Source organism: Lactuca sativa, chromosome 1 (assembly GCF_002870075.4).
Source record: "Lactuca sativa cultivar Salinas chromosome 1, Lsat_Salinas_v11, whole genome shotgun sequence".
Taxonomy (NCBI): Eukaryota; Viridiplantae; Streptophyta; class Magnoliopsida; order Asterales; family Asteraceae; genus Lactuca; species Lactuca sativa.
In genome coordinates, this window is record NC_056623.2 from 134318946 (window position 1) to 134345186 (window position 26241).

Below are 26241 nucleotides of genomic sequence, written 5' to 3' on the forward strand. Positions count from 1 at the left end.
TTAACATTCCTTGTTTTGGCTAAAACCCACCAAACATCAGTATTTATGATTTTAACTTAAGTTTTGACAAAATAAGTCCTTTCCCATCCATTATTTAAAACTATGACCCCTTTCATTAACCGAGTCAACTTTTTGGTTAACTTACATTGCCAACATCACACTTTTGGTCCTTTAACTTTTAGAATGTTATTATTTTCACTTCTAGCTTTCTAAACTTCATACCAATAATGATATGATTAATCCTTAATGATTATTTATATAAATCATTTTTTTCATTTATTACTTTATTAATTTAAGAATCTAGTCTTAAATTTTAAGGTATTACAGTTAATCTCATTATTTACTGATTTTTCAAAACAAATCATCATTTTTCAATCTTAGCAAACATAAGCATCATTCATAAAATTATCGCCCATTTTCATCACTACTACCAAGTACCAACATCCAATTTTCTTATAAAAAATTTCCAAAATAAAACATAAATAAATATTAAAGATTTAAAATTCACAATTGAATATTTAAACCTAATTTCACTAATAATATAAATAAATAACAAATGAAGAACTAATTGATTAATTTTAGCGTTTCAATTTGAACAAGTAAATTAAACTAAAGTATTAAGGATTAAGGTAATACTTGTTTTTTTTTGCTAGTGGGATAAAAACTTAGATTTTGAGGAGTTAGCAAGTAAGAGAACACACCAAACTTTTGTTATTTGTGGTCGACTTGCAGTGAAGGAGGGACACGAGAACCCATTCCCCCCCCCCCCCCCCCCCCCTCTTTTGCTATTGAAGTATGTCGTATATGTTTTGACTATCTGATTCACGTAATGACAAACTGGCTAATTGATTCACATAATGAGATATTTATTTGGATTTTTAATTTAGCCAATAGTTGAGCGTTTACTTGGATTTGCACCTAGGTGCACATTAGATCAAAGATATGAAATCCATTTTTTGTTGTAACTTCTAGGGAGACATTGATGCTACTACTACCAACTAACTACATTCGCTACCAGACATTGATTCTACTACTACCAACTAACTACATTCGCTATTGGTAGTAGGTTGTGGTGGATGGTAAGTGGGATAAGGTTAGGGGTTTATAGAGAACAAAGAGACATGATAAAAGAAGTCAAAAAATTCTTTTTATAATTGAACTTAAATGAAAAGTTTATGTGTTTTGGTAAAAAGGACTACCAATGCAAGAAAATGAGACATAAGGACTCGTGGTGTATCATTTTTTAAATTTATCCTCAAAGTAAAATTTTCACTAAACTGGAAGGACCACATTTGTAATTTAGTATTCCCTTCTAGAAAAGAAAAAAAAAATCAAAGGAAGCAAAAGTGGAAAACCGTGTTTCTTTTTTCGGAAAGAATCCTGAAAGCCTCCGATCCCAACGCAAAAAAAAAAACTTTTCGTTTTTTGTTTATATTCTTTCGCTGTCTCCCTTCGTTAATCGTCGACTCAACGTCTACCTGCAGACTTACTGCTCGACTTTCTTGGCCTTTTGCCTCTGTTCATTTTTCCTCTGTTATTCGTCGCTTCAGGTTTATGTAAACTCTGCTCATCCTTACAAGCTATTTTTGCTTGTCTAAGAATTTCACTTATTAATCACAGATCACATCATAATCAATTGAATTTTCATATACAGGTGATTAAAATTTTGTTTATTTCAGCTACTTTTGTTTAGTTTAAAGTTACAGTTCAGCACGTTCTTGCTTCAAGTCCAGAGTGATGAACCAAACTTTGCTCTCCAAATCTCGAAAATTCCTTCCTTAATCATTTTATATTTTGAGTTCATAAACACAATTTTTACATTTGATTCTTTTTTGAATGATGTTATCTGCTCCTTAATTGTAAGCTAAACACTCAAAATTAACATGCTTCAATAATGGATTATCATAATTCCAGATTGCCTGCAGATCTGTCGAATCAAAATTAGGATTTTGCTCTCTCTGTTTGAAATTAATCTGGATTAGGTTTATGTTTGGAGGTACAGAACTGATAAGAGATTTCTTTGTATATTTAAGACATATGATATGAAATTTGTCCGCTAAGCTGATGTCATTTGTGACTTAAATCATTCATACCTTCCGGTTTCAAATGTTTCAACTTCTTCCATAAGTTCTTCTACTTCTGATTCAGAAAACAGTCTTCTAATTCAACTGATAATGCTTCAGTTTTCGCTTTTGGCGATTCCATTTGTAAGGGCATAATATCTTGATTCTTATCAACATGGTAGTCTAAACTAGTTGTTTGAGGAGAACTCTGAGAAGAATTTGAAAATCCTACATCCGGAATGGGATTAGCTGCTGACCTGGCAATCACTTCTTAATTCTTATCTTAAAATGGAAAAAAGATATGAAGTCCCAAAAATTGTATAAATAAAAACCGTATAGTTGATGTTAAACTTCACTGGAAAAGAAACATTATGAGGGAATTTTCACACCATAATGTAAATGAGTTACATGAGAGAGGAAACTTACCATGACTATCTACATTGCCAATGGAGCCTCTGTTTGACACCTGTCTTGGCTGTATATCTTTTTCCTTTTTTTTGGTAAAGTGGCTTTGTTTCACTTTCACCTACTAAAAGAACCAATAAATTGATATAGTTAGACAGAGGGCTACATGATCTAACTTTTAGGCTGTGTTTGTCATGCTAGACATACTTTCAAGGGCATTTCAGTTATGAGGATCAAGAGGGCATTTATGTCTTTTTCATACACGAGAGATCGAGAGATCAAAAATTGCAATTTTGTCCCAAGCATTACAATTTGTTCTATCATATCCTATCTTGCATAACAAACGGGGCCTTAAAGCTTTAGCAGACAAAAAGATTTAGAGCACTAGAATCCTCACTCACTATTTTTGATAGTGAGTTCATAATCTTTAGCACACAAGTATTTACGACTTTGTATGTGTAGATTTTGGTTCCTGCAGTGAAGTGCTGAACACTCCTTGTTCAAGACTTTTAGCTGTGCATTTAGTTGTTTTTGGAATGATATTTGGTGTTGATTTGTTTAATATGTAAGTGAACTTCAGATGAATTTTATTTAGACAACAATAGGGAGACTTATGTGGGTTTAACAAAACAAAATAGAGATGTTGTACAACAAATGAACAGATTGGTTAGATATTTTCTTGCACCCCCCACAACTTAGCCAAAAAAATAAACTCAATTCAGTTATGTGAGCAGCTACTCTTTAAATAACTCACATGGCAATGTAATTTTTTATTTTACATCAATACTTTGGTATTAGCAGATGAGATTTAAGTTGCATATTGTAATCACTAATTTGCTATTATGCAGAGGCATTTGTACGGGTCCTAACATTAAAGCACAAGTGAAGAAAGCCGGAGAAACCAAATTTTATAACTAATAACATCTGTAGAAGAGTTTGAGAGCTTATTGAGAAAGGTAAAGGGTCATCAACCCGTGATTTGTTATGGTGGTTCTATCTCAACTTCCAGAAGGATCTTCATCAACTGATGGTTATAGCTCATCAACTCGTGTTCCTACTTCATCAACTCATGGTCGTAGTTCATCAACTTGTGGTCATAGATATGACATATTTTTAAGTTTTAGAGGTGTTGACACTCGTCATAGTTTCACTGATCACCTTCATAAGGCTCTCATTGATGCCAATATCACTACCTTCTTGGATGATGAAGAGATTGAAACAGGGGAAGATCTGAAACCAGAACTAGAGACTGCAATTAAGGCATCTCGGGCTTCTGTTATTGTATTGTCTAAGAATTACGCTTCTTCAACATGGTGTCTGGATGAATTGGTGTTGATCCTTGAGCAGCGTATGACATCCAACCATATTGTCATCCCCATCTTTTATCATGTGGAACCCACCCATGTCAGGAAGCAACAAAGTAGCTTTGGAGATTCAATGGCTAAGCATAAACAGACAATGGACGCAGAGACAAATGCAAATAAAAGAAGTCAATGGGCTCAAAAGATGGAGCGATGGAATAAAGCACTTACACAAGTTGCTGATTTAAAAGGGAATGACGTAAAAGGAAGGTAACCACTTTCTTACCCATATTTCCATAATCCTTCAATTTTCTTTCATTAACACATGAATGTCGGTACCACCTTAAAATCATAGTGTCTTTTCTGATAATTAACTTCTCTTACCTTTAAGAAGTAAAATATTACCTATAACTGGCATGTTTTTTCAAACACACCACAGTGATAGTTATGATGGTCCTGTGTAAATGCAGTGAAGTTAGGTTGCCCATTAGTGAAATCTGGTATCACATTGGCATCTTTTATCTTATTATACATAAATATTTATGACCTTACACATTGGATACTTGTATGGTTAGAACATAGAAGTGTAAGCACACTATGCTTTTAATGTGAAGGACTTGATTAAAATTAATAGCTATGATATAATTAAATCTCCAAATCTGGTTTGTTAGTTTTGTGGTTCATATAAAATCAGATTTCAGGTTAGAGACAGAGTTCATTGAAGAAATTGTGAAGGACATCCACCATAGATTATATGTACCCTTAAGGAGCGTTAAACCACAACTTATTGGGATGAAAGATGATATTAACTTCATCACTTCATGGTTGAAAGACGGATCCTCACATATGGCAGACATACTCACTATTTCAGGTATGGGTGGGATCGGGAAGACATCTTTAGCCAAGCATGTGTATGGGCTATATTCTCATGAATTCCACAAAAGCAGCTGCATTGAAGATATTAGTAGGATATGTGATGGAAAGTTTAAGTTGCTTGATTTACAAGAACAACTGTACAGTGACATTTCAAAAACAAGTTCAATTAAAGTTCATGATGCTTTGGTATATACCTCAAAGATAGAGAATGTTGTAGCTCGTCAAAGCGTGTTTCTTGTTCTTGATGATATTAGTACGATTGATCAGTTGGATGCGTTACTTGGAAGCAAAGGTTTTCACCCTGGAAGCAAAATCATTATAACCACAAAGGACAAGCATTTGACAAAGAGTTGTGCACTATTCAAAACAAACATTGAACCCATGCATAAAGAGCTCGTGCTTCAAGGCTTACATGAGATCAAAGCATGGCAACTTTTGTGTCTCCATGCATTCAAATGCAATTATCCCAAGAAAGGTTACAAAGAGGTGTCATATAAGCTTGTGAAGTATTGTCAAGGACATCCATTGGCTCTTGAAGTATTGGGAAAATCGCTATATGATCGAGATGTAACTTATTGGGAAGGGTGCATAGAAGGGCTAAAGAAAGAAACAGATTCTCATGTAAATAATGTCTTGAGAATGAGCTTTAATTCCTTGCCATCCAAAAATGATAAGGACTTGTTTAAGTATATTGCTTGTTTTTTTGTCGGAAAAGATAGAGATCTTACTGAAACAATATTAAAGGCATGTAATATAAACATAAGATCTGGAATCCCAAATCTCCTCGACCGATTCCTTCTTTCTATTGGACGGAAAAACGAATTGAAGATGCATCAGTTGGTTCAAGAGATGGGAAGATTCGAAGTACATCAAGAATCACTTGATAAGCCATGGAAGCGAAGTCTATTATGGTGTCATGAAGAATCATTCAGAGTGTTGAAACGAAAAAAGGTAAGAGGCCATGTATGCTTTTAGTAGTGTGTATATCAAACATATTTTGTATTGCCTGATTTATTTATTTGCATCATGTTTCTTATTAGGGTAAGGGAAAACTTCTAGGCCTTACCCTTGACATGCACATGCTTGAGAAAGAAAAGTTGGATGTATCATATGAGCTGAAAACAGATGCATTAAGTAACATGGATAATTTGATGCTACTACAACTCAATTATGTGCACATGAACGGGTCTTATGCAAACTTTCCAGAGGAATTAAGAGGCTTGTGTATGCATGGGTTTCGTTTAAAGTCTATACCTTTAGACTTGCCGATGAGGAATTTGGTTGCTCTTGACATGTCGTATAGCAATATTGAAGCATTTGTCGGCTGTTATAATAATTCACAACGGCTTGAGAAGAGGCAAACGGTAAATTATCTTCATTTATTATTCATGCATCTTGAGTTGATGAAATTTGTTACTCTTATAACTTATTTCCATTTCTACAGTTGGATGAGTCGTGTTTAAAAGAGAAAAGGTTGTTTGGATCATTGAAGATTCTTAATTTAAGTTTCTGTAAACAACTCCGTAGTCTTGGTGATTTTGACCAACTTCCTGCACTTGAGAGGTTAATCGTTAGACATTGCATTGGTTTGCTCGAGGTTTGTGAGTCAATTGAGAAATGTGTTGAACTTCTCTTCATTGATCTGAGCTATTGCAAGAAGCTTGAAAAACTTCCAAGAAACATAGGCATGTTGAAGAATGTTAAAACAATGTTGCTAGATGGTTGTAGTCCCGGTGGATCTCGAATCCAGAATAGGGGTATGGATGCACTGGAATTGGGCAAGGCTGACAACATTCACATAAATACAAGAACCTCTTCCTCTGCCTTTGTGGGTGCTATACCAAGTGATTTGAAGTTGTTTACAATTTATTTACCAAGGTCTTTAGTAAGTTTGTCACTCGCATATAGTAATTTGTCCACTAAATCCTTTCCCACGGACTTGAGTTGCCTATCCATGTTAAAGGAATTATATTTAGATGGCAATCCTATAAATTCCATGCCCAGTTGTGTGAGAACCCTTCCTAGGCTTGAGATGCTTAGTATGCAACAGTGTAAAAAATTGAAGTCAATTGAGCATCCTCCACGTACACTAAGCAAGTTGCTCTTTCCTGTTGATGAGCGTGTTTTACGCAAAGTCGTTTTTGATCCAAACATGTCCCCACTAGATTTGTTAAGAAGTTCGATGGTTTATTCAGGTTTGTCATATGAAATTGAAGGCATTGTGAAAATCCAACCAATGGTAGGTGTGGAGGAGAAGGTATTACGTAGCTTGGGCTGGAGTAATTTAGACTTCCTTAACGAAAGGCACTTGGGAGCTAATTCTTGGGAATCTGAAACCCAGGTTTATTTTAGTTTATTGTTTGTCTCTATGTGAATATGTATAATATGCTTCTTATGTTGATTAATTAAGGTGGTTGTATTTGGCAGCAGATGTTTTATGAATTTGGAATATTCAGCACAATGTATGAGGCGGAGGAGATGCCGAGTTGGTTTAGGCATAGAAGTGTGGGGCCATCAATATCTTTTACCATCCCACCATCATCTCCAAACAACCTCCTTACAGGACTCAACTTCTGCTCTCTGCACACATTAAAACCTCCTGTTGAGTGGTGGAATTGTTTCCCTTTTACGCCAATGATGACAATTAGTAATATAACAAAGAACCGCATGTGGATATACGAACGTTGCTTTGACAGGGGTATTTTATCTAGAGACTGTTGCGTGTTGTTAAGTCATTGGATGTTTCGGATGAATGAGATGGAAGGTGGTGACCACATTACTATTACTGTTACACTGCCGAATTATCGAGTTGTAAAGGAGTGTGGGGTGAGTCTTGTGTATGAGGATGATGGAGTGAAGAAGGATGAAGAAGAAGATGTGTTGGGTTATTACAAGTCATGGAATCACATAATTGGTGGAGATCTCTCTCCTTTTCAGACAACTACAGGACAATTCATCCTAAGAAACCGGCAGTTTTTTACACGTGGCATTGTATTGTCTCCCTATCATCGAAAATTCGTTCCAGACGGCCCCGACATTCAAGGTAGATGTGATTTTTGTTAAATATATTTTTATTCTCATGTCTTATGTATAATGACCTACCTCACCCATCACCCACTTTCTTTAAATAGATGGACAATGACCCATTTATTTATTAAATCTTTTAAACAAATGGATAATATGACCCAGATCCACTCATTTATTATTGATTTAATTGACCTATAAGATAAGATTTTGATTTTATAAAATATATAAAATAAAATTTGTACTTTTAATTTATAAAATGAATAGACCCAAGCATTGATTCGTCTAGTCTACAGCAGGAGGTCCAGGAAAGCCCATCAAAATAGTTGGGATCAAGTTCAGTCCTTACACTCTTAAGAGAGTTTTATTTTTCTGTTTTGTCTTAATAGAATTCCCTTATGGGTGAAGCACTATCTTTATGTTTGGTTTGGTATGGAGTGCTGGCATCCATTTTACCCTACGTTGAGGAGTATTTCAGCTTTTCATTTTCTAGAAGATTGTTAGCTAAGAAAATTGTAGTAGCAAAAACTATTGGAGAGGCCCTTCCTCTTGAAAGAATGGGAAACCCCTATTATATATATCATTCATTATCGGTTACTTGTTTCTGGTTGTGAATTTCCTGCTTATTCTCTTTACTCTGTGGGAGCTTATCAATACAGTCAATTGATTAAGTCTTTCGATATGTTGGATCACATAAATATATCTGGACCCAAAACGACTACTTTGTCCAAGTAGGTTGTTTGTGAACAATGATTAACATATCACTTTTTATCTGTTTTCAGCAAAAAAGGAAGATTGTTGGTTCAGAGCTTTATCCCCAAGGAAGCCTGGCATAATTGGTGGGGCACATGAGGTATACTTTTTGACACCCAAACCCTTTCTCTCATCACTTGAACAAAGGCTTACACAACCAAATATTAGGAATCAAAGTACTCCATTGGTTTGGGGGTGTAACAAAATAAGAGGAATTATGACCTTGCAATGAACACTTGAAAATGCCAACATTAAAATTTTGAATCATTTTCTGTTCATACCATGTCTAGACACAATGGGTCAAAATCTTGGATAAAATTCTCACCACTCCTGTACTTGATATGCAGTTGAGTCCAATTCATAGAGTCATCATGTTCAGTAGATGTTGTTCTTGAGCAAATTCTATGTTAATAACAAACTATTGCAATTAATTTGGAAAACAATATGAAATAGTTTTAAGCATATTCCTTGATTTTAAGGAATCTTATTGATAGATTCATTCTTAGGATAGAACCAAGCAACATGTTGAGAATGAATAAAATGCTTCAAGAGTTTGGAAAGAGATGTATCACTAGGAATCATTAATTCTATTGTATCAAGAAAATGCAACATAATATTTACACTTCCAACTAACTATCTGTTTTCGTAGCATTTTGTATTATATCTTGTGTACTTACATAACTTTTAAAAATTTCTTATTTTTTCCTTTATTTGTAGGGTGAGGGGGAATCTTCAAGGTGTCATTCTTCACATGAAAAGGATTGAGAAAAAGAGGCTACATGGCATGAATAGAAGATGAATGCATTCCGCAAATGGGTAACATAATGCAATTGCAACTCAATTGTGTAACTCGGAGTTATATCCTACTTTTCCAGAAGTGTATACTAACTAGCCTGTATTGCAAAATTATACACATTTCAAATTGTATGGTATTTTCCAACGACTCTTTTAAGCATAGTTGTTAAAATTAAACACTTCTCAAATTGTGTGCTGTTTCCTGATCATAATTTGAACTGAATTTTTGGTCTCAATCATTGGCTTATCAACAGTGTCCAACGTGTATGGGCTCAAAATCTCAAATCCTTTATAGGATTCTATAAATCAGCTACAGTCTACATCAGTCTGACACGATTCTTGATAGAAGCTCATGAACAAGCCCATTGTATATACTCCACTCCTTCAAGATTCCCCTGTTGTACTTGTCGGATTGAAGGCAGCTCACTCATACTACTAATAACACCTTTCAAATTCCCCTGAAGCATCCCATTGAGGTTAAACCTCCTGATGAAACATGAAACTTCCTCTCTCCCATTGAATTAATTAGCCATGGAAACTAACACAGATTGTATCCCTAGAATAAACCTAACGCCCCTAACCTCTGTCATGTACAGCAGCCATCAGCTACCATCATTTGACCTAAAACAGCTAGATTTGGTTGGGATAAATTTCAAAAACGAATAATAGTTTTTTTTAATATTTATATATTTAGAATGGCGAAGAAATAAAATTAAAACTGGAAGGGTACAGAGACGATTGAAATAGAAAACAGTAATAGCCAACCTAATTTGAATACAACACAAAAACCAAAACTAATGAAGCAAAACTAATTAAATGATGTGAGTAGATGCAATGCAACAGTTGAACAAGGAGGAGATGTACAAAACGCAGCAGCAATTAGCCAAAGCTAGTTATTGGAGACAATAAACCACTTAAAGCAACTGGAGAATGAAAAACAATGAAAGCGACCCTATTTGAAAACTCTGAATTGCATTCAGTGCACCACCACTTTAAAGTAATAATATCCACACCACTAGTAATCCCCAAGAAATATTCAGAGCACCTGAAAAAGCAACCTAAAACTACAATAGAACTTGCACCAAAAACTTGAAGCAGCTCCAATAAACTACATGTGTCAAACAACTCCAAATGACAGCTCCAATAACTTTTTCACTCTTGCAATACTCTCAAGTCTCAACATAGAAAACATTTGAACCTCTCATTCCTAAAACCTGTACATAACATTAACAAGTTACAATATGTTCATATAATTTTTTTTTTGGAATTTTTTTTTATGAAATAGACATCAAAGAACATCCACACCCTTCTTTTCTATTACTATAAATATAAGAAAACAAGGTCTTACATCGGTGTTTTAACATCTAATTAGCTATGTGGATATGGGCTACAAAGATTTGATATTACATAATGTTTTTGTCAACATACCAATCAAAACCATGTTTGTTTTGATGACTTCCAAAACCACAACCCTTGAAGATGGATTTAAGAAAAATTATAGCCATGGATGCACATTCTAAAATATAGATTTGGATTTTTTTGCAAGTACGGGTTGTGGGGTTTAACTTCGATTTCATATTAATTTGTTTTTTCCTCAACTTCTTATAAGATTTAATGAACCAAAATGAATATGAAGATGATTTTCATACCATAATCGATTTATGGGTTTCAATTTTCTTTTGAGTTTTCATATATTTTATGATTTAGTAAATGTTGAATGGACATTTAAAACGAGCTTAAGTTTTCAAATTTTACATCTAGTTTCTATTTTGTGATTTTGCATAAGAGAATAAGACTGTTTTGGATTATCCTTTTGTATTTTCTAGCAATCTTATTCTCTAAAAAATAGCAAAATATAAAGGAGTATGGTAGTGGGTGCTGGTGGCGGTAGTAGGCTGACGCGGACCCAAGAAGTTTTAGTAGGGGTAGCACCAAAAAAAATTCCTGATTATATATATATATATATATATATATATATATATATATATATATATATATATATATATATATATATATATATAGGAGTAGGATCAAATGAGAACACCAAAAAGGTTGAGAACGCGAGAACAAAGTATATTCATTTGTAATTTCATATATTCATTTGTGGAGAAATGATAAATTTTTACGCCTTTAATTTCAATTGAAGAGAAAAACTATATTCATGTTGATTGTGCGTAAAAAATTATCATTTCTCCACAAATGAATACATGAAATCACAACTGAATATACCTGTTCTCGCGTTCTCAACCTTATATATATATATATATATATATATATTACATTTTAAAGTTAACATCTTTGTGTAATCATTTTTTAAACAATTCATCATTTTTCAATCTTAGCAAACATACGCGTCGCTCGTTAAATCATCACCCACTTTCATCACTACTACGAAGTACCAACATTCAATTTCCAAAAAAAAATATTAAAGTTTTAAAATTCATAGTTGAATATTTAAACCTAATTTCACCAATAACATAAATAAATAACAAATGAAGAATTAATTGATTAATTTTAGGATTTCAATTTGAATAAGTAAATTAACTAAAGTGTTAAAGATAAAGGTAATACTTTATTTTGCTAGTGGGAAAAAAGCCTAGCTTTTGAGAGGAATGAGCAAGTAGGAGAAAATGCCAAGCTTTTGTTATTTATGGTGTGGACTTGTAGTGAAGGAGGGCAGGAGAACTCATTTTTTCCCTTATGCTATTGAAGAATGTCATATGCCTTTTTAGTAATTGATTCACACGTAATGGCCTTAATTGGCTAATTGATTCACATAATGGGCTATTTACTTGGATTTTTTATTTAGCCAATAGTGAGATGTTTAGTTGGATTTGCATTAGGTGCACATTAGATCAAATATATAAAATCCATTTTTTTCAAACTTTTGAGGAGATATTGAGGAGTAGTACTTGCTATCCCTACCAAGTAACTACATCCACCATTGGTGGTAGGTGGGATGGGGTTGGGGGTTTACATATAGGGGTTCACATATAACAGAGGAAAAAATGAGACATGACAAAAGAAGGTTAAAAAAAATCTCTTTATAGTTGAACTTAAATGAAAAGTTTAACAGATTTGGTAAAAGTGACAACCAATGAAAGAAATTAAGACTATAAGGATGGATGGTTGTGTGTCGTTTTTTAAACTTGTCCTCAAAGTGAAATTTTCACTAAACGTCAAGGGCCAATTTGTAATTTAGTCTTCCATTCCAGAAAAAATAAATAAATAAATAAGGAAATTCAAAAAAAGCAAAACCTTGTTTCTTTTTTCTTTTTTGGAAAGAACCCTGAAAGCCTCCGATCCCAACGCGTAAGAAAACACCAACATTTACGTTGTTTATTTATAGTCTCTCGCCCTCTCCCTTCCTTTCATAGTGGACTCCTGCTGACTTACTGCTCAACTTTCTTGGTCGTTGTCTCTGTTCATTTTTCCTCTGCTTATCGCCGCTTCAGGTTTTTATAAACTCTGCTCATCCTTACAGGTTAGTTTTGCTTGTGTAAGAATTTCACGTATCAATCACAGATCATTTGAATTTTCATAAACAGGTGATTAAAATTTTGTTTATTTCAGCTATATTTTTTTTTTAGTTTATATATCAGTTACAGTCCAGTACGTTCTTGCTTGAAGTCCAGAATGATGAACAAAACTTTGAGCACGCAGACTGGGAAATTCTCGGATTCTTGAAAATTGCCTCCTTAATCACTTTATATTTTGAATTGATAAACACCATTTTTACATTTGATTCTTTTTTGAATGATGGTATCTGTTCCTTAATCGTAAGCTAAACACTCAAAACCAACAAGCTTCAATATTCGATTGTCATAATTCTAGATTGCCTGTTGATGTTCCTCTTGTTCAAAACTTGCGGATCTGTCAAGACAAAATTAGGATTTTGCTCTTTCTGTTTGAAATTAAGCTGGATTAGGTTTATGTAATTATGTTTGGAGGTACAAAACTGATAAGAAATTTCTTTGTAGATTTAAGACATATGATATGACATTGGTCAGCTAAGCTGATGTCATTTGTGACTTAAATCATTCATACCTTCCGGTTTCAAGTGTTTAAACTTCTTCCATAAGTTGTTCTACTTCTGATACAGAAAACAGTCTTCAAGTTCTATGTTGTGAAACTTCACATTTCTTGGTTATTTGGTGGTTAATTGGGTCAGCTGATAAAGCTTCAGTTTTCACTTCCAAGGATGGTATCAGAGCTTCGGAATCAGCCATTCCATCTTTTGGCGATTCCATTTGTAAGGGTATGATTTCTTGATTCTTATCAACATGGTTGTCTAAACTAGTTGTTTGAGGAGAATCCAGATAAGATTTGATAATCCCACATCCGGAATGGGATTAGCCGCTGACCTGGCAATCATTTCTTCATTCTTATCTTGAAATGGAGATGGAATAGCTTGGAGGAAATATAAATCCCAAAGTCTTGAGTTCAGAATCCCAGGAAATACCTGTTTGTTGTAGGGTTCTGTTGTAGTCTCTGACCTTTTTGCCCTCAAACAACTAACCCTTCATGTAGTTCGCCTCCTAGGATAGCTGAAACAGCCTCCATAACAGTCCTCTATGGAAAAAAGAAATGAAGTTCCAAAAATTGTATAAATGAAAACCTTATAGTTGATGCTAAACTTCACTGGAAAAGAAACATTACGAGGGAATTTTCAACCATAATGTAAATGAGTTACATGAGAGAGGAAACTTACCATGATTATCTCCATTGCCACTCTTCTCATGAAACAAAGGAGTCTCTGTTAGACACTTTGTCTTGACTGTATATCTGTTTTCTATTTTTGGTAAAGTGGCTTTGTTTTACCTACTAAAAGAACCAACAAAATGATATAGTTACACAGAGGGCTGCATGATCTAACTTTTAGGCTGCATTTGTCAAGCTAGATATACTTTCAAGGGCATTTCAGTTATGAGGATCAGGAGGGCATTTACGTCTTTTTCATAAACGAGAGACCAAGAGATAAAAAATTTCAATTTAAATAACTCACATGGCAATATAATATTATTTTACATCAATACTTTGCTGTTAGCAGATGAAATTTAAGTTGCATATTAATCAATAATTTGCTATTATGCAGAGGCATTTTCTATGGGTCCTGAGACATTAAAGAACAAGTGAAGAAAGCCGGTGAAACCAACTTTCATAACTAATAACATCTGTGGAGGAGTTTGAGAGCTTACTGAGAAGCGTGAAGGATCATCAACCTGTAATTTGTTATGGTGGTTCTATCTGATCTTCCAGAAGGTTCTTCATCAACTGATGATTATAGTTCATCAGCCCATGTTCCTACTTCATCAACTCATGGTCATAACTCATCAGCTCATAATCATAGATATGATGTATTTTTAAGTTTTAGAGGTGTTGACACTCGTCATAGTTTCACTGATCACCTTCATAAGGCCCTCATTTATGCCAATATCAATACCTTCTTGGATGATGAAGAGATTGAAACCGGGGAAGATCTGAAACCGGAATTGGAGAGTGCGATTAAGGCATCTCGGGCTTCTATTATCATCCTGTCCAAGAATTATGCTTCTTCAACATGGTGTCTGGATGAATTGGTGTTGATCCTTGAGCAGCGTATGACATCCAACCATATTGTTATCCCCATATTTTATCATGTGGAGCCCACACATGTTAGGAAGCAACAAAGTAGCTTTGGAGATGCAATGGCTAAGCATAAAAAGACAATGGAGGAAGAGACAAATGCAAATAAAAGAAGTCAATGGGCTCAAAAGATGGACCAATGGAATAAAGCGCTTATTGAAGTTGCTAATTTAAAAGGAAAGGATGTAAATGGAAGGTAACCACTTTCTTACCCATATTTCCATAATCCTTCAATTTTGTTTGATTAAAACATGTATGATAGTATCATGTTCTCCCAATGCATGTCAATAAGTTTCTTTAACATCATTTAGTATACATATATTTGATGTATTAGGATATAAATTTCACACATTTATTATGCATTTTGTGCTTCATTATAAGTTACTTCATTTAGACAAACTATTTCAATTATTTTGTATGCTTTCTATTAAAAAACAAGATTTAAAGGGTTTTCTATGCATCTACTATTAATTATACCATACCACCTTCAAATCATAGTGTCTTGTATGATAAATAACTTCTCTTACCTTCAATTAGTAATTACCTATAACCGACACTTTTTTTTCAAACACGCCACAATGATAGTTATGATGGTCTTGTGTAAATGTAGTTAAGTTAGGTTGTCCATTAGTGAAATCTGGTATTACATTGGCATCTTTTATCTTATTATACATAAATATTTATGACCTTGCACATTGAAACTTGTATGGTTAGAACATAGAAGTGTAAACACAATATCATTTTAATGTGAAGGACTTGATTAAAATTAATAGCTATGATATAATTTTGATTTTGGTTCTTTGGACAAATTAAATCTCCAAATCCAGTTTGTTAGTTCTGTGGCTCATATAAAATCTGATTTCAGGCTAGAGACGGAATTTATTGAAGAAATTGTGAAGGACATCCACCGTAGGTTACATGTACCCTCAAGGAGTGTTCGACAACAACTTATTGGGATGGACTATGAGATTAAGTTCATAACTTCATGGTTGAAAGATGGATCCTCACATACGGCAGACATACTCACTATTTATGGTATAGGAGGGATTGGGAAGACAACTTTAGCCAAACATGTCTATGGGCTATATGCTCACAAATTCCACAAAAGCAGCTGTATTGAAGATGTTAGTAGGGTATGTGATGGAAAGTTTAATGGGTTGCTTGATTTACAAGAAAAACTAAGCAGTGACATTTCAAAAACAAGTTCCGTTAAAGTTCATGATGCTTCGGTATACACCTCAAAGATAGAGAATGCAGTAGCACGTAAAAGGGTGTTTCTTGTTCTTGATGATATTAGTACGCTTGATCAGTTGGATACGCTACTTGGAAGCAAAGGTTTTCATCCCGGAAGCAAAATAATTATAACCACAAAGGAAAGGCGTTTGATAGAGAGGTGTGCACTATTCAAAACAGACATTAAACCAAAGCATACAGAGCTCTTGCTTCAAGGCTTACATGAGACCGAATCATGGAAACTTTTGTGTCTCCATGCATTCAAATGCAAATATCCCAAGACAGGTTATGAAGGGGTGTTTTATAAGCTTGTGAAGTATTGTCAAGGACATCCATTGGCTCTTGTAGTATTGGGAAAATCTCTATATGATCGAGATGTAACTTATTGGGAAGGCTGCATAGAAGGGCTAAAGAAAGAAACAGATTCTCATGTGAATAATGTCTTGAGAATGAGCTTTAACTCTTTGCAATCCAAAAATGATAAGGACTTGTTTAAGTATATTGCTTGTTTTTTTGTTGGAATAGATAGAGATGTTGCTGAAACAATATTACATGCATGCAATATAAACATAAGATCTGGAATCCCGAATCTCCTCGACCGATTCCTTCTTTCTATTGGATGGAAAAACGAATTGAAGATGCATCAGTTGGTACAAGAGATGGGAAGATTTGAAGTACGTCAGGAATCACTTGACAAGCCATGGAAGCGAAGTCTATTATGGTGTCATGAGGAGTCATTCAGAGTATTAAAACAAAAAAAGGTAAGAGGTCATATGTGGTTTTAAAAGTGTGCATGTTAAAAACATTGTGTATGGTCTTAACTTTTTATTTACATTATGTTTCTTCTTAGGGTAAGGGAAATCTTGTTGGCCTTGCCCTTGACATGCGCATGCTTGAGAAAGAGATGTTGGGTGCATCATATAAGCTAAAAACAGATGCATTAAGTAAGATGGATAATTTGATGCTACTACAACTCAATTATGTTCACATGAATGGGTCTTATGAGAACTTTCCACCGGAACTAAGAGGTTTGTGTATGCATGGATTCCATTTAAAGTCTATACCTTCAGAATTACCTATGGAGAATCTTGTTGCTCTTGACATGTCATATAGCAATATTGAATCATTTATCGGTTGTTATAGTAATCCACAACGACTTGAGAAGAGGAAAAAGGTAACTTATCTTCATTTATTATTTTTCATGCTTAGTTGAATTTCACCACCATTCTAACTTCTTTTAGTTTTTATAGTTGGATGGATTATGCTTAAAAAACAAAAGGTTGCTTGGATCATTGAAGGTTCTTAATTTAAGTTTCTGTAAACAACTTTGTAGTCTTGGTGACTTTGACCAATTCCCAGCTTTGGAGAGGTTAATAGTCAGAAATTGCACTGGTTTGCTTGAGGTTAGTGAATCAATTGAGCAGTGTGTTGAACTTGCCCTCATCGATCTAAGCTACTGCAAGCAGCTTAAAAACCTTCCAAGAATCATAGGCATGCTAAAGAAGGTTAAAACAATGTTGCTAAATGGTTGTAATCTCGGTGAATCTCAAACTGATAATACAAATTTAAATATGGATTCACTGGACATGTGCAATGCTAACAAAAACATTAGCATACGCACAAGAACCTCTTCCTCCGCCTTTGTGGGTGCAATACCAAGCCGTTTGAAGTTGTTTTCAGTTTCTTTACCGAGGTCTTTAGTAAGGTTGTCCCTTGTAAATAATAATTTGTCCACTGAATCCTTTCCTATGGATTTCAGTAGTCTGTCCATGTTAAAGGAATTATATTTAGATAGCAATCCTATCCATTCCATGCCCAATTGTGTGAGAACCCTTCCTAAGCTTGAAAAACTTGGTATACGAGACTGTAATAAATTGAAGTCAGTCGAACATCCTCCACACACACTAAAAACAATGATGCTCTATTCTTATCCCGATTCTTTAGAAAAAGTTGTATTTGATCCCAAAATGTCTCCCCTCCAGTTATTTCATAGTTTAAAACATTACACACCTGGGTCGTATGAAATTGAAGGCATGGTGAAAATCCAACCAATGGTGGGTGTTGAGGAAAAGGTATTACGTAGCTTGGGCTGGATTAATTTACTCCATAACAAAAGGAATGGGGGAAATAATCCTAGGGAATCTCGAATGCAGGTTTTGTCTGGTTAACTGTCTTTCTTTATTTGACTACATAAAATACTATAATATAATCATTTAATTAAGATGTTTGTATTTGGCAGATGTTATATGAATTTGGAATATTCAGCACAATATATGAGACAGAGGAGATGCCGAGTTGGTTTATGCATAGAAGCCCAGGGCCATCGATATCATTTACGATCCCATCATCATCTCCAAACAACCTCCTTACAGGACTCAACTTCTGCTTTCTGCAGACAAGGAGAGTTTTGTATGAGAGGCCTTCAATTCTACTTCATCATTTCCCTGGTTCACCGATGATCACAGTTAGTAATATAACAAAGAACAGTATGTGGATATACGAACATTACAGGATGCCATTTGGTGTAGGGCGAGTGTGTAGGGTGGTGTTAAGTCATTGGATGTTTGGGATGAATGAGATGGAGGTTGGTGACCATGTTACTATTACTGTTACGCTGCCATATGATGAACATGTAAAGGAGTGTGGGGTGAGTCTTGTGTATGAGGATGATGGAGAGAAGAAGGATGAAGAAGAAGATGTGTTGGGTTATTACAAGTCATGGAATCATATAATTGGTGGAGATCTCTCTCCTTTTCAAACAACAACAGGACAATACATCCTAAACGACAGGTGGTTTTTTACACATGCCATTGTATTGTCTCCCTATCATCGTAAATTCGTTCCAGACGGCCCCGACATTCAAGGTAGATGTGATTTTTGTTAAATATATTTTTATTGTCATGTCTTATGTATAATGACCTACCTCACCCATCACCCACTTTCTTTAATTACATGGATAATGACCCATTTATTTTAATACATATGTCATAACTTAAATCTTTTAAACAACTGGATCATATATACTATTGATTTTATTGACCCATAAGATAAGATGTTGTTTTATAAAAATATTAAAGATAAAAGTTGTACTTTAAATTTATAAATTGCATTGATTCGTGTAGTCTACAACAGGAGGTCCAAGAAGCCCATCAAATTAGTTGGGATCAAGTCCAGTCCTTATCACCCTTGTTTAGCTGCAGTTAAGAGTTTTATTTTTCTTTTGTATGTTAATAGCATTCTGTTATGAGTGAAGCACCATCTTTAGGACAGGGGGCAGCCTTTTTGGTTTGGTATGGTGTGCTGGCATCCATTTTACCCTACCCTGAGGACTATTTAAACTTTTCATTTTCTAGAAAATTGTAGTAGAAAAAGTTATTGGAGAGACCCTTCCTCTTGAAAGAATGGGAAAAAACCCTAATAAATCATTTATTATCAGTTAATTGTTTCTGGTTGTGAATTTCCTGCTTATTCTCTTTACTCTGTGTGGGGCTTATCAGCACACTCAATTGATCAAGACTTTTGATAAGTTGGATCACATAAATATACCTGGGCCCAATACGACTACTTTGTCCGAATGGATTATTTGTGAATAATGCTTAACACATAACTTTTTATCTGTTTTCAGAATACAAGGAAGATTATTGGTTCAGAGCTTTATCCTGAAGGAAGCCTGATATAAGTGGTCGCACACATGAGGTATACTTTTTGACACCCAAACCTTTTCTCTCTTCGCGTGAACAAAAGGCATACACAACCGAATATTAGGAATCAAAGTTCTCAATTGGTTTAGGGTGTAACAAAATAAGAGAAGTAATTATAACCTTTCATTGAATGCATTAAAGTGGAAATATTAAAATTTGGAATCATTGAATACTACAAATATCTGTTCATACCATGTCTAAACACTATGGGTCAAAATCTAGGATTGAATTCTCACCACTCCCTGCCACGGTTTTGGGGAATGGCATCACCTGTCATGACTCGTTTTTGTATCTAGAGTCTCCTAGAAGGAGAGCGTGAATTTGTATATAGATCTATACTGGATTGACTATCCTACACCTTGCTATTCACTACAGTTGGACTTGCAAGTCTACGGGTGCCAAATGTCATTTCTTCCGATGTCTTTCATCGTCGTGTTATTAGTTGATAGTATGGTGCAATCATATCACATTATACCTTAAATAACAATTGGTTTAAGGTAGATAGTACAACAGTAGTTACTATAATACAACACTACAGTACTATTATTATTTCCCCATTACATTCAAATTGTGATCTTCTTACACAAGCGGTAATGTAGAAATTATATTTTTGGTTAATGATAGTCACACTTGGGAAAATACACACTTTTACAAGAAACAAACATACAGAACATTTGATGCCTTGGTAGAAGGCTAAGTTTAATAGAAAATATAGGATTTTCTAGGAGATACAAACATTTACTACAAACAATTACAAACTTATACATCAAACACTTACAAACATTTTCATACAAACAATGACACTAAAATGCTTATGAACTCACCAGCTTTAAAACTGATAAACTCTTTTAAAATTTGGAATCATTGAATTCTCACCACTCCCTGTCACAGTGTAATATGCAACTAAGACCAATTTATAGATTAATAATCTTCAGTAGATGTTGTTCTTGGGTAGATTCTATGTTAATAACAAACTATTACACTTTGGAAAACAATATGAAATTGATCAAGCATATTGCTTGATTTTAGGGAATCTTAATGATAGATTCATTCTTAGGATAGAAGCAAGCAACATGTTGAGAATGCTTAAATTGCTTCAAGAGTTTGGAAGAGATGTGTCTCTAGGAATCATTAATATTGTTGAATCAAGAGAATGTAACAGAAACTTTTACAATTTTCTTACTTTTCCTTCTTATGTAGGGTGAGGGGGAATCTTCAAGGTCTCATCCTTCATTCACATGAAAAGGGTTGAGAAAGCTAGAGAGGCTACATGGCTGGCATGAATAGAAAATAGATGTATTCGGCAACTGGGGGAATCTTCAAGGTCAATCATATGCAAGTCAATGAGCTATATATGTTACTTTTCCAGAAGAATTAAGATAATATATACCAGCCTCTACTGCAAAATTAAACACATTTTGAATTGTATGTTATTTCCCCATGATTCTTTTAAGCATAGTTATCAAAATTAAACACTTCTTGAATTGTGTGCTATTTCCTTATCATAATTGGAATTGAAAATTTTGTCTCAACTCTCAATCATTGCATTATCAACAATGTCCATCGTGTCTACGGACTCAAAATCTCAAATCCTTGATAGGATTCTATACTTTGTTTGGGTACTATGTAAAATTAGCATGCTACACCTTAATATACTAAGACTCTGATTCAGAGTTGTGTGAGGTAACTAAGTAGGGAGTCCTTTGGCTCCGCAGTCGGGCTGGGACCCGGTATTTCAGATAATTGGTGAACGAACTGAGACCAGGAGGTCTCGTTAGATTTTGGAGAGCAGCCATGTGGTAGCATACTGCTTCAAGCAGTTCAGTGTTTCAGGCAGTTACGTGTTTTAGGCAGTTCAGTATTTCATGCGGTTCCGTGTTTCAGGCAGTTCAGTGTTCAGGCAGTAAGTGTTTTAGGCAATTCAGTGTTTCATAAATTTCAATGCTTCGGACAGTCAGTGTCTCAAGCGGTAATGGTAACTGAGGATCTCATGTATGGTAAGTGTAATAGATTGCTGAGTAATGCTAAGTTACCCACCGCGGGGTTCATCTATAATGATTCAGTATGAGTGGTCTATTAAGGATTCAGATCATCTAGAGACAGCAAATTTCAGACAGAGTACATGTAATCTTGTTGCGAGGTATTTGTTCACCTTAGGAATTTAGGGCTTTACGAAGATTGTCACGACTACCCTAGGAAGCCTAGGGTGTGCTCAGGATAGTGACCATGTTACTTGAGTGGTTCGGCGCATAAGAGATGGTAAGGAATGATTTCGAGGACAAAATCTAATTTAAGTGGGGGAGAGTTGTAACACCCTGTTTATTTATTAGATAAAAAATTAATTAATGAATGAATACTAGCCCTAAAATAAATAATTATATTTCAAAAGTTGATCTTGAGGAGCTAATTGTCACCCTTTAAGAGATTGGGGGTTAAAAGTGTAAGTTCCAGATTAGTTTTTTAAGTATTTAAGAAGGCAGGGGCTAAATGGTAAGTATTATACTCGATTTGTAAAGAATTTTAAGGCTGAGGGTTAAAAAGGTATATTGGGGATTTATGTTGAAAGAAAAGGAGGGTGGAGGGGCTTATCTTGCCATTATGGAAAACTTATGTATGGAGGCGGGTATTTAAGGGTTCAAACCCTAAACCTAGTGCAAGAAACTACATCTGCCATCTCCTTTTTCATTCTGGTAGCCGCTGCTACCATTGGAGCCTCCTCAGCCACCATTTGCGTCACCAAGCCCGACAACCCAGTCCCGCCTACTGTATATGAGGATGATGGAGAGAAGAAGGAAGAAGAAGAAGATGCATTGGGTTATTACAAGTCATGGAATCACATAATTGGTGGAGATCTCTCTCCTTTTCAGACAACTACAGGACAATACATCCTAAACAATATGCAGTTTTTTACACATGCCATTGATTTGTCTCCCTACCATCGTAAATTCGTTCCAGACGGCCCCGACATTCAAGGTAGATGTGATTTTTGTTAAATATATTTTTATTCTCGTGTTTTATGTATAATGACCTACCTTACCCATCACCCACTTTCTTTAAATACATGGATAATGACCCATTTATTTTAATAGACGGATCATAACTTCAATCTTTTAAACAAATGGATCATATATATTATTGATTTTATTGACCCATAAGATCAGATTTTGTTGTTATAAAAAAATATAAAAGCTAAAAGTTGTAATTTTAATTTATAAAATGAATAGACCCAAACATTGATTCAGAAACGGGGACAGTTCTGGTCCCAGGGGTACTTTGGGAAAACTTTCCTAATTTAAAGTTTTGAGTTAGTTTAGGATTCCAATTAGGGTATGGTTGTGTGACCTTTTTAATTAAGTTTTTTTTCAGTCTTTTCAGTAATAAAATTTGGAGAACAAGTAATTTTCCCAGATTTCTTCCTCCCCTGTTTCGCTCATGCTCTATTTCTTTTCTGCACACAGCTGAAGTTTCCATTCTGTCATAATCAAGTGAATTGATATGGTGTGGTGGCATCCATTTTACCCCACCCTGAGGAGTATTTAAACTTTTCATTTTCTAGAAGGTTGTCAGCTAAGAAAATTCTAGTAGCAAAAACTATTTGAGAGGCCCTTCCTCTTGAAAGAATGGGAAAACCCTAATAAATCATTAATTATCAGTTACTTGTTTCCAGTTGTGAATTTCCTGCTTATTCTCTTTACTCTGTGTGGGGCTTATTAGCACACTCAATTGATCACATAAACATTCATGGACCTAATATGACTACTTTGTCCAAATGGATTATTTGTGAATAATGACTAACACATAACTTGTTATCTGTTTTCAGTAGAAAAGGAAAGGTTTTGGTTGAGAGCTTTATCCCTAAGGAAGCCTGACATAAGTGGTCGTGCACATAAGGTATACTTTTTGACACCCAAACGTTTTCTCTCTTCGCGTGAACAAAAGGAATACACAACCGAATATTAGGAATCAAAGTTCTCAATTTGTTTAGGGTGTAACAAAATAGGAGGAGTTATAACCTTTCACTGAATGCATTAAAGTGGAAATATTAAAATTTGGAATCATAGAATACTACAAATATCTGTTCATACCATGTCTAAACACTATGGGTCAAAATCTAGGATTGAATTCTCACCATTCCCTGTACTTGTCTCAGTGTAATATGCAAGTAGGACCAATTCATAGATTAATCATATTCAGTAGACGTTCTTGGGTAAATTCTATGTTAATAACAAACTATTGCATTTTGGAAAACAAGATGAAATTGTTTAAGCATATTGCTTGATTTTAAGGAATCTTATTGATAGATTCATTCTTAGGATAGGAATCATTATTCTGTTGAATCAAGAAAATGTAACATAAACTTTAACAATTTTCTTACTTTCCTTTTTATGTAGGGTGAGGGGGAATCTTCAAGGTCTCATCCTTCAGATGAAAAGGATTGAGAAAGAGAGGCTACATGGCTGGCATGAATAGAAAATAGATGGGTAGCCTGATGCTATTGCAAATTCATTATATCCTACTTTTCTAGAAGAATTAAGATAATATATTCCAGCCTCTACTGCAAAATTAAACACATTTGTATTTGTATGTTATTTCCCCATGATTCTTTTAAGCATAGTTATCAAAATTAAACACTTCTCGATTTGTGTGCTATTTCCTGATCATTATTTGAACTGAAATCTTAGTCTCAGTTATTGCCTTATCAACAATGTCCATATGAAAGATGAGAATTCTCGTATCATTTGTTTTCTTGTTTTGTTTATTTATTTATTTATTTATTTTTTATTTTAGAAGCAACACTTTTAGGTCGCCCCTTTTTCTACACATCACGATACAGAATAGTATCACATATTAATTTATATATCTTATCTTTACTGTCCTCTATATCTTTTATTGTTACTATTTGTGGTTGCCAAAAGAATATCATATTCTCATTTATTTTCATTTTCCAGCTCATCTTGATATCATATCAAGTTATCAGTAGTGTTTTTGCAACAAAGTTAGACTCCACAATCTGGTCATTTGAGGCTGAAAATAAATCATCAACATCAACTTATCTGTGGTCTTTATGCACCACTCTCATTTCGTGTCTTTTTCCCATGTCCTCATTGTCCTTAACAACTTGAACATCACATAACCCCGTGCCTGATTCCACCTCATTTGAGCTTAAAAAAAACCTGTTCATCTCCTTACCAACATCTTGATTACCATTGAAGTCATTTTATTGGCCATAATTATCATTCACACTTGCATTAGTAACCTTGCTTTCAGTATCCAGATTGGAGATGATTGGAGATACAAGGAGTAGAGGCTTTAATTAACTCTTTTGCTTTCAGTATCTGAATACAACAAAATGGCACCAAAAACAAAAACTAAGAAGCAACACCCAAATGATGAGAGAAGATGCAACATGGCCAAAAAGCAATTAGCCAAAACTATATCATTGGAGACAATAAACCACTTCAACTTGGCCAAAAAGCAACATGAAGCAATTGGAAGCAATGAAAGAATACACTATTTGAAAACTCTAAATTGGAGCGAGTCACCAATTTAAACTAATAATATCCACATCAAGAGTATATGCATAGCTCCTCCACATGTTGACTTTTTTTTTTTTCTTAACTACAAATCTAGCCACTTTTTTTCATAATTTAATAAAAGCTTTGTTTTCTATTTATCATTATTTGTATACACATAGCAAGAAAAGCTTATAACTCCAGTGGGTGCAATCTTTGGGATAAAGTATTTACATATAAAAACATTTTACACATTAATTTGAACCAATCATTATAAAGTTAGAAAAATCATATTACTATATAAATTAATAAATGTTTGAAAATCATTAATTAATGATTATAACTACAAAGTATTAATATTATTTTAATTTACTAACTGCGGTTACTACGAGTTAGTTTATAAAGAAGCAAACCACTTAAAGATACCTTTTTCACTATTCAAATACTAGAAATCACTTGATCCTCTTCTTAACAAACCATTATTATAACCACAAAAAAGAAGAAATATGAACAACAAGGTCTAAGATGAGAGAGAGTCAATACTCATAATTTTCTCAGGCCAACCCCACTTCTTAAAATTTGGACAATTTTATGCATACAACTAGTCTAGGAATGACATTTATTATTAACAAATTGAAATGAAATGAAAATGAAATTTAAAGAGTAAAATGGAATAAGATGTGTGGTTTTCAATTGGTACGAAGAGAGTATTTGTAATGATATAAAGGAGAAAAAAAAGGAAAAAAAATGAAAATGTAACTGTTAGAACGCGTTCCACAAACCTTTAACCTTCTTCTAACGGTAACCAATGCGCTCAAATCCATCTCCTCGGCGGTACTGCCCGCCACCCGCCGGAGCCCACTTCCGATACCCTCCACTCTAATAAATATCATTATTATCTTCCAATTTTAAGTATCATGATAAGTACTGTGTTGACTTTGGGTTGACATAA

General features: G+C 34.4%; 2 protein-coding genes across 10 annotated transcripts; both read left to right on the forward strand.

Moving 5' to 3' along the window:
* The first annotated feature begins 1378 nt into the window (after positions 1 to 1378).
* Positions 1379 to 9452, forward strand: LOC111895049 (disease resistance protein RPV1). Of its 3 annotated transcripts, XM_023891160.3 has the most exons (8): positions 1379 to 1550; positions 3317 to 4039; positions 4471 to 5596; positions 5686 to 6009; positions 6090 to 6986; positions 7073 to 7688; positions 8452 to 8522; positions 9140 to 9452. In XM_023891160.3, the coding sequence occupies exons 2-8, from the start codon at positions 3453 to 3455 to the stop codon at positions 9185 to 9187; spliced, it is 3669 nt and encodes a 1222-aa protein (XP_023746928.1). In that variant the 5' UTR covers positions 1379 to 1550; positions 3317 to 3452; the 3' UTR covers positions 9188 to 9452. The 3 variants fall into 3 exon arrangements, with proteins under 3 accessions (XP_023746928.1, XP_023746929.1, XP_042758603.1); XM_023891161.3 differs by having other exon boundaries at positions 1379 to 4039; positions 7076 to 7688; positions 9140 to 9451; XM_042902669.2 differs by lacking the exon at positions 1379 to 1550 and having other exon boundaries at positions 3905 to 4039; positions 4464 to 5596; positions 9140 to 9451.
* A 3069-nt stretch (positions 9453 to 12521) lies between these two features.
* On the forward strand, positions 12522 to 24482 carry LOC111895047 (disease resistance protein RUN1). 7 transcript variants are annotated; one of them, XR_008224153.1, is made up of 10 exons: positions 12557 to 12701; positions 14313 to 15038; positions 15708 to 16836; positions 16926 to 17249; positions 17326 to 18228; positions 18315 to 18939; positions 19701 to 19771; positions 20977 to 22749; positions 23597 to 23667; positions 24168 to 24482. XR_008224153.1 is itself a non-coding variant. In XM_042902661.2 (8 exons), exons 3-8 carry the CDS (start codon positions 14452 to 14454, stop codon positions 19320 to 19322), a joined length of 3693 nt encoding a protein of 1230 aa, XP_042758595.1. In that variant the 5' UTR covers positions 12522 to 12672; positions 13320 to 13475; positions 14313 to 14451; the 3' UTR covers positions 19323 to 19666. The 7 variants fall into 7 exon arrangements, 6 of the variants coding, with proteins under 6 accessions (XP_042758595.1, XP_023746924.1, XP_042758592.1 ...); XM_042902661.2 differs by lacking the exons at positions 19701 to 19771; positions 20977 to 22749; positions 23597 to 23667; positions 24168 to 24482 and adding exons at positions 13320 to 13475; positions 19198 to 19666 and having other exon boundaries at positions 12522 to 12672; XM_023891156.3 differs by lacking the exons at positions 19701 to 19771; positions 20977 to 22749 and having other exon boundaries at positions 12556 to 12701.
* The last annotated feature ends 1759 nt before the right edge of the window (positions 24483 to 26241 follow it).

Coding starts and splice junctions, on each gene's coding strand:
- LOC111895049 (XM_023891160.3), top strand. CDS start 3,453: ATGGTGGTTCTATCTCAACTTCCAGAAGGATCTTCATCAACTGATGGT. Junction 5,597..5,685: donor GAGTGTTGAAACGAAAAAAG/GTAAGAGGCCAT, acceptor GTTTCTTATTAG/GGTAAGGGAAAACTTCTAGG. Junction 7,689..8,451: donor AGACGGCCCCGACATTCAAG/GTAGATGTGATT, acceptor ATCTGTTTTCAG/CAAAAAAGGAAGATTGTTGG.
- LOC111895047 (XM_042902661.2), top strand. CDS start 14,452: ATGGTGGTTCTATCTGATCTTCCAGAAGGTTCTTCATCAACTGATGAT. Junction 16,837..16,925: donor GAGTATTAAAACAAAAAAAG/GTAAGAGGTCAT, acceptor GTTTCTTCTTAG/GGTAAGGGAAATCTTGTTGG. Junction 18,940..19,197: donor AGACGGCCCCGACATTCAAG/GTAGATGTGATT, acceptor TGATTCGTGTAG/TCTACAACAGGAGGTCCAAG.